The sequence below is a fragment of the Cyanistes caeruleus genome, chromosome 1 (genome assembly GCF_971803275.1).
Source record: "Cyanistes caeruleus chromosome 1, bCyaCae1.hap1.1, whole genome shotgun sequence".
NCBI classification, from domain to species: domain Eukaryota; kingdom Metazoa; phylum Chordata; class Aves; order Passeriformes; family Paridae; genus Cyanistes; species Cyanistes caeruleus.
In genome coordinates, this window is record NC_141701.1 from 150,615,661 (window position 1) to 150,623,899 (window position 8,239).

The following is an 8,239-nucleotide window of genomic DNA, read 5'->3' on the forward strand; positions in this document are numbered from 1 at the left end:
GTAATAAATTATATATTTTAATATTCCAAACCCATTTAAGCTGTAATTGGGAAGCACAACCCAGAAAGGAAATTTTTATTGCTTTATTAGACAATTAATTATATAATTATATAATAGTTATATAATTATATTTATATTATATAGACTATATTACAGATAATTTATATTATATTTATATATCATTAGATTGCTTTAAGATAATAAAAATATTCAATACCATCACATTTCACAGTAAAAGGATTTTACACCTCTTGTATCTCTGGGGTTTGGCATCTCAAATAATTCACTGGAATTAACGAGTTTTTGGTGAACTTCTGGTTTTGGTGGCACTTCTGTTCCTGTGTCCCCACTGAAAGCAGCACTTGGCCCATCCCAGCTGTGCAACCATGAAGGAGAAATAAAAAGAATTAAGAATTAAGTTTATTTTAAGTAAAGGTTTGTTTTTCCATGCTCAGTTGATTTGCCTTCTTGCCTATTTCAAGTATCTCAGTGCCAGTTGCATTTTATCACCTTTTAAACTTTTTTTTTCCTTAATAAAGTCATGGTTTTTCTGCAATTCTTTGCCTGAGATTATAAATCCTGATTGTCCCCCTCTATTTTTAGCCCTACAAAAAAAAAAAAAGAGCAAATTTAATTTCAACAAATAAATGTATCCAGAGACAATGGAAATGGATCCATCTTCATCTTTCTGAAGAAAATGATACAAAACCAGTTAAAATGCAATTTAGCTGGGGTGCTGGGAAGTGGAGTCCATCATTAGTCAGGAATTATTAATCTTGAGACTGGAAAAATAGAGAAAGTGCTGCATTTAAATTTAAAAAGAAAATTTAAATTTAAAAAGAAATTTTAATTTTAAATTTAAAAAGAAAAACTACAAAAAACACATCCAAAAAAATTACAAAAGCTACCTCCAACATACATTAATTTAAATTAAACTCCAAAATATGAATAGCAAAACAGAATGTGAGTGGCCCACAGCACACAGCCATCCCCAAATATTATATTTATTCCCTTTTCTGACACAGCAATAAGTAGGAAATGAGGTCAGCTCTCCCTAAAAACCCAACCTTTGTTTGCTGTGTTGCTGTTTCCCCTCTGCTTTTTGTCCCAAAACCTCCAATGACATTCCCAGACGCCCTCCAGCTCCTCCCAGCTGCCTGAAGTCAGCACAGCTGCAGAATAAAATAATATATAAAACTAAAACAAGAAGTTTCCACTTTTTTTTTCCTCCTTCAAAACCCTGAAAGATCAGAAATCAGGGATGAAGGAAAACAGAGAAAGCCCAAATCTTTCCAGAGTTGTGTCAGAACAGCAATGAAGTACAAAATCTGATTTTAGTGGGAGGAGGAGACAGCAGAATTCCACACTCATTTGGCCTGGACAGAGGGAAAGAGAGGAAATCCAGATACAAATCCACAAAAAACTGTTCAGGCAGAAATTATTTCCGCTGGCTCAAAATCAGCAGGCTACAGAAAAAAAAAAAAAACAAACCCCAAGACTTTTCCTTGAAGGGTTCACAGTCAAAAAAAGCAAAATACCACACAGGGAATGAGTTGGGGAAAAAAGGGATTTAAAGCCAAAAATGGAGTTTTATCTTTGTTTCTATCCAGCAGAAATTGTGCTCCAAAAAAGTCAAAAATTAGAAGTAGTAGGAGCTACACCCTCCTCTCAAAATAACATTCAAAATGCCACAATGCCCATGGAGAGAGTGGTTCCAGCAGGGAGAAGGGGATTAAAGCTGCCAAATTTTCCAGCCCTGAAAACCCTGGAGAAATTGAGCCTCCTGGAAAAGCAGCACCAAGGTAGCCCATGAGGAATAAATCCTATTATTGGCTCTCATCTGGACAGTTTTTGGACAGTTCCTGAAGGCCTGAAAGGGTCCAGCAGCAGCAAAACCCACTCAAAAAATTCCTATTAAGCTACAAATATCAGTTAGGGCTTTTAAAAGTCATCCAGAGTGAAGATGCTCACACAAAACCTGGCCACAGCACTGTGAATCCCTATGAATAATTATGTTTTTAATAGGGAATAGCAGTGATTTTCATAACCTGCAGTAGAATATATATATATGTGTGTGTGTGTGTGTCATATTGCCATATTATTTATGTGTATATTTATATGTATATATATTTATATTTACATGTATTATGTATATGTATATGTATATGTATATGTATATGTATATGTATATGTATATGTATATTTATATTTAATAGACTAGACTGAACTACAAGCAATCATTTTGCTGGACTCCTCACCACACCAAGGCAACTTGATTTTTTTTTTGGCATGTTACTATGACAGGGAAGGTAAAAAAAATCTAACAATGAAGACAAGAACTGCGCCTAGAAAATTTAAAAAAATAAATAAAGGCAGAAAAAAAAATATGAGAACTTCTTTTTCCTGAAAGCAACCATTTAAATTTAAACCATTTAAACTCTGCCAGTGACTCCTGTCTTATCCCACTGGGATTTCAGGTTATTCCAAGTGTTTACTCCACTCTTTTCCCTCAGAAAGCATCACTGAGGCAGAGGAAGCCTCACGTGATGAGGCAGCAAGGGGGAACACACAAAAAAAAGGGGATCAAGAAGGGCCCCACATTTTCCAGCTGTTTGGATTGAGGCTGGAATCTCACCTGAGAACCCCCTTGGGCACCGTGGTGGTGCTCAGGAAAAATTTCCTCACTGGAAAGGCCAAGCCCTGAACGGGCTGCCAAGAAGGATGGAGGCACCATCCCTGGAAGTGTCCAAAAAATGGGTGGATGTGGCACTTGGGGCCATGGATCAATTAATGATTGGAGTTGGTGATCCAAGAGGTCTTTTCCAGCCTTAAGAATTCCATGGCTCTCAGAGAAGCAAAATCAGCTCTTGCACCCAAATTCACCTGGCTAAAAAAATCATCAATGCTGGAGAAGGCTGTGAGGGGGAATAAAAAATTAAGGATAACATGGATTGGGGCTGCTCCCTTCCATTTCTACCTTTTTTTTTTTTTTCCAGAAGCCACCAAACACCTTCTGGTGTCTAACCTTGTGCCACCTGCAGCTGCTGGCAGCAACAAAAGCCTTTCAAACACCGTGAGGAAGACAAAAGAAACGTGTGTCTGATACAGAAAACATTCAGGGCTTCCCCAGACAGAGGAGTTTATTCAGTGTTTGTTCAGACTCTGCTCACCCCAGGACAATAAAACCATTCTGAGCAGGCTTTGCACAATGGGTGGCTTCAAAGTCTCGCCTTTGTGGCCTCTGAAGGATCCAGTTTAATTTATTTTCTCAGCAGAAGGACTCTGTTACCAATCCCACACCTCACCAACAGCCTAAGGCATGGTTCTTGTCAGCAAACAACCTGAAAATGCATTTATTCTGCTGTATGCCTTCACACCAAGCAAAAAAAAAAAAGGCATCTTATCGCAATATGTCACATTTAAATCAGAGGCAATAGTTAATGAGGTATTCCACAAAATCATTTTGCAGCAACCACAGAGTTTTAATCAATATAAGCATTTTTTTACAGACAAATTTTTTTCACAGTAACACTGAAACAGAGGGAGAATGTGATTTTGGACGGGTTTTGTTACAAATATTCATGCAAAGGCTATTTTTTTTTTTTTTTTTTTTGGACAAAATGGGATCTCACCTGGGCAGCTTTCTCATTGTGTAATGGATTTATTGCAATACAAAAATACAAAGGGTTTCTATAAACCACTGCAGGTTGACAGGGTCAGGAGGCACGGAGCTGGTTGGCTTTGGAATAAGAGAGGAATATGTTGCAGCAAGAAGAAAAATCGGGAAAGCAGAAGAGTATTGGCAGCCAGAAAAAAAAGAAGCAGATAAATCTTCAGATAAATCCTGGGCTGCTTTGGAAACCCTCGGGGTGGTGGATGGAGAAAACCTCAGCTGCAGGTGGCAGCAGGGACAGGGTGTGAGGGGTACAGAGAGCCAGAGGTGCAGAGCCACAACATGGTGAAAATCCTCCCTCAGGAAGGCCAGGCTAATCCAGCACACGTGGCATTGAAAATATCCTTTTCCTCTCCCAAGAAATGGTTTAAGTGAAGGGAGTCAGAGGAACTGTGCTCCCTCCCCTGGCACCAAAGCAGGAGACAGGACCAGGAGGTTTGAGACCTTTCTTTCCCAGGTGGGATGAGTTAAAATCAAGGTCTGACACATGAAGCTCAAGCTGTTCCCCTTCCTGAGCACAATTCCAGTGGTGGGAAGAAACGCCAGCCCCATCAGCAAGTTTAAGAAGCTCAATGCAAGGAGCAATTTGCAGCAAAAAAACTTCAGCCTGAGAATATATCTTAATAAGAGCAGCATGATCTCCACTCAAAAAAGAAGGAATAAAATTATAATACCACAGAATGGTTATTCTGAACTGAAAAAAAACAGTGCATGGAACAGGGAAACTCCTGATCCCATTGCTTCAGCTGGAACACACACGGAGCACAGTCTGAGGGAGTGAGTGTTGGCCAGGAGATCCATCCAGGGCCCAACCCAGCAACACAAGGCACTCCCTAAATACACAGAGACCAACCCAACAGCTCACAGCACCCCTAAAAAAGTGGGGATTACCCTCAGGAGAAGGTGCAATTTCCCTGGATTTGTCTCTCCACGACACTCAGTGGAAGACCCAACCCACTGATCTGCCACAGCTTTGGGTTCCAGCTGTTTAGTCTCAATTTGAGGAATCCTGCAGGACCAAACCCCTCAAACAGCAATTCCCAGGAATTCCCAAATTCCCCACACAACCCAGCCTCTCCCTAAGGCAGATGGTGCTCCCTCCTCTATTTAGCAGCAGCTTTTGGCCACCACTCGGGTGTGCTGGCACTGAGCTTCACTCTGTCCCCTCCCAGGTGGATGCAGAGCGGCTCATTCACATGAGCCAGCCTCAGCAGGGCTATCCCGAGCTCTCCTCCTCCAGCACGGAACTTTCCGGCGCGTTTTCCCGACTCGGTGAGGATCTCAGCACCCTCGGGAATGCCGGTGCTGGGAAGGGGCGCCGGGAAGGTGACGGGCAGCAGCCGCTTGCGGATCACGCCCATGTGGTGGGTCCTGGCCGTCAGCTCCTGCCCGATGTAGCAGCCTTTGGTGAAGCTGATGCCGTTCATGAAGGCCAGGTTGGATTCCAGCGGGAGGGCGACTCCAGGGGGGAGATCTTTCACCCCTTCGGGAATTCCTAGGGCAAGAACGAAGCCAGACTCGTTAGACTTGTGCTCTGAACTGTTGGATTCATTCTCGGTTTGGGTTTCCAACCCTAATAGATTCCAGTTTCAGCACAGGACCATCACCTTACCCTCTTCTAATTAATTTTATCCTTTATCAGCATGGACACACTAAAATCAAAGGCACTGGGGCTTCCAGGACTGAGATCCCTGCCTAGTCTCCTTGGCCTTGGAGTTAACTTGGCAAATCCAGCCACAAAACTTTTAGGAAACCAAGTCTGGGTGTTTCCTTTTCCTTCCTCAGCAACAAGCCAAGCACCGGGGCCGTGCGTCATCCCAAAGTAATCAAAATTACTCAAACCACAGAAGCTGCTTTCTAAGGAAATTAATAATCCTGGCTCTCTTTTAGCATTCCTGACCAATCCCCATAATCTGAGTAACAGAAAATTATACCCAAACATTGCCACCAGACAGAATTATAACCACCAGATCACTTTAATACACAAAGCAGCAATTAATACACCTATTAATTAACAAATTAAATGCAACACAACTTAAGAATGAAGGGTTTATAACTTATTCCTGCCTTATATCAGCATGTGGACTCCCAAAATCCATAGTGCAAAACAGGGCTTGGCTTTACCTTGTTTATACCTGTGCCTGTGGTAATCCTGAACGTCTCCAACTTGGCTCCCAGGGATAATCTCTGACAGATTTGCTCCTTTCTTTGCAATCAGTCTCCAGCCCATGACTTCTGCCCTGGGGTCAGGAGTTAAGAGCAGAGCCTGGTCTGCATGTTTTGGGAGGGAACTGGTGTCCTCAGGGATGACAGCCCACAGGGAGAGGTCAGGGCAGGGGGAGATGGTGACTTTCCTGCGGATCTTGTAGAGTTTCAGGTGTTTCTGGATGGAATCCAGAATGCTGCTGTCACACTCCAGCAGGATGTGAGGCTCCTCTGCTGTGCTCCCGTGGAGCCTAAAATAAAGTCACACCCCAAAGGTCAGGAAAACAAAGATCCACAGCAGCAGGAGCAAAAACTGGGTTTTTATTTGGATCCTGGTGCAAATCAAGAAGTCTGGGAAGTTTCTGTGGCACACAGGGAGCAGCACCCACATCCCCACAGTGAAACGCCTGAACTGTTTCAGCCTCCTGCTGTACTCCTTCCTAGCAAACACTGCCCTCACTTCTCCCAGGGGCAGAAACAGCTCTGGCCATGTGGAATTCTCTATCCTTACCTACAGTGAAGGGAGTTTCAGCTGGGAGGGAAGCTTCATTTGGCTGTGACACAGAATTCCAGAATGGATTTGGGTTGGAAGGGACCTTAAAGCCCCTCCACCCCTGCCATGGCAGGGACACCTTCCACTATGCCAGGCTGCTCCAAGCCCTGTCCAACCTGGCCTTGGACACTTCCAGGGATCCAGGGGCAGCCACAGCTGCTCTGGGCACCCTCACAGGGAAGAATTCCTTCCCAATATCCCATCTGTCCCTCTGGAAAGGGCTCTGAGGTCTCCCTGGAGCCTCCTCCAGCTGAGCACCCCCAGCTCTCCCAGCCTGGCTCCAGAGCTGAAGGGCACAGTCAGTCTCCACGCGTGGGGATATTACAGCCACCACACTTCTGTGCTGCGGTGAGCCACAGCGCCTGCATCAAGGCAAACACACACGGAGGATGCGCTTTTTTTTCACAATGATGTAGAAATTTAAGCCGGAAATGTCACACGGCGGTGACAGGAGCCATCCCCCGCTATTCCACAATGGTCTCTCCCAGCTCCGCCCCCCCCACCCCGGCCGCGCCACTTGGTCTCACCTGTAAAGGATGACGTCATAGAGGCAGCGGCCCTGAACGTTCAGCGCGTGCGCGTAGAGTGCGGGGGGGGCGTCGCCCGCCCCCACCAACTGCGTGACGTCATTGGTGAGCAGCCCCTGCAGGAACACGGCGGCCTCGGCGCCCCGCACGCCCAGCAGCGCCCGGCCCAGCGGGAAGCAGGCCGCGGCCGCGTCCCGCCGGCCCCGGCACAACCGGCGCAGCCCGGGCGCCGTTATTGCCCTCACCAACATGGCGGCGCCGTCAGTGGCTCCCCCCGCCGCCGCCGCCCGCCGCCGCCGCCGCCATCTTGTGTGTGTCCGCCGTGAGGGCGACACCTGCTGGCGGGGCCGGGGCGCCGCCGGGACCGCCCCCTTCCGTAAAACCACGCCCCAATCCCGTGGCCCCGCCCCCTTTCCATTCAGACCACGCCCCTCCTGCGGACTCCCTCAGTGTCGTGGCCACGCCCATATCTCCACGGCCACGCCCCCGAACCTGGTCACGCCCCCGGGACCGAGCGGGGCCGGGCGCTCCCCGCGATCCCGGAGGAGGAATTTGGGAACCCCCCGCGCCTTCCCTGGGTTCCCCGGCCATGGAGCGAGCGAGGGGAACAGCCCAGAGCGCTCGCACGTCCCACGGCTTGGTTGTGGGCGCCGTCGGGGACTGCCCAGCCCAATTCTCCCTGTCCCGGCTGCTCCACATTTAATTAGAGGATTAGTCAGGCTGGAAAAGACCTCCGAGGTCATCGAGTCCAACCATGTCAACCAGACCACGGCACTAACGTGCCACGTCCAGTCGTTCCCTAAACATCTCCATTCCTGCCTCTGCTGAGCCTAAAATCCACAGGATGCTGCAAACAGAGCACAGAACCGTTCTCCTCTAGGTACATTTTCACTGTCAGGGTGGAAAAGAGACTCCAAAGGTTCCTGTTTTCCACTGTTTTGTTTCCACAGGACTCACCAGCTGCCCTCTGTCCTCTTTTAACACCCTTGGAGAAACTATCAGCGGCACTGGATTGGAGTAAATTATAATGTTTGGCAGTGGGAATTTCTGCTAAGCATGGGAATAAAATCATGGAATCACGGAATGGCTTTAAAGGTCATTTAGTCCAACACCCTGCAATGAGCAGGGACATGTTCAATCCATCAGGTTGCTCAGAGCCTCAGTCCAAACTGATCTTTCCTGAGTACTTCCAGGGATGGGGAATCCCTGTGTTAAAACCTCCCAGTTAAAATCATGGAGCTGAAGCGCTGTTTCCCTGCCTCTGGAATGTTTCTGCTTCTC

At 46.6% G+C, this 8,239-nt stretch overlaps 1 protein-coding gene across 1 annotated transcript; it reads right to left on the reverse strand.

The window, feature by feature from the left end:
- Positions 1-3,461: 3,461 nt before the first annotated feature.
- IBA57 (iron-sulfur cluster assembly factor IBA57) lies at positions 3,462-7,911 on the reverse strand. The gene is made up of 3 exons (XM_023921918.2): positions 6,959-7,911; positions 5,798-6,129; positions 3,462-5,168 (listed from the first exon to the last, which is right to left on the reverse strand). Exons 1-3 carry the CDS (start codon positions 7,207-7,209, stop codon positions 4,777-4,779), a joined length of 975 nt encoding a protein of 324 aa, XP_023777686.2. The 5' UTR covers positions 7,210-7,911; the 3' UTR covers positions 3,462-4,776.
- Between the last annotated feature and the right edge of the window lie 328 nt (positions 7,912-8,239).

What these genes read in the sequence shown, in the direction of transcription:
- IBA57 (XM_023921918.2), bottom strand. Translation starts at nt 7,209, where the DNA reads ATGTTGGTGAGGGCAATAACGGCGCCCGGGCTGCGCCGGTTGTGCCGG. An exon ending in TATGACGTCATCCTTTACAG is followed by an intron (nt 6,130 to 6,958) that starts GTGAGACCAAGT and finishes ACTTTATTTTAG; the next exon opens with GCTCCACGGGAGCACAGCAG. An exon ending in CAGGCACAGGTATAAACAAG is followed by an intron (nt 5,169 to 5,797) that starts GTAAAGCCAAGC and finishes TTCTTGCCCTAG; the next exon opens with GAATTCCCGAAGGGGTGAAA.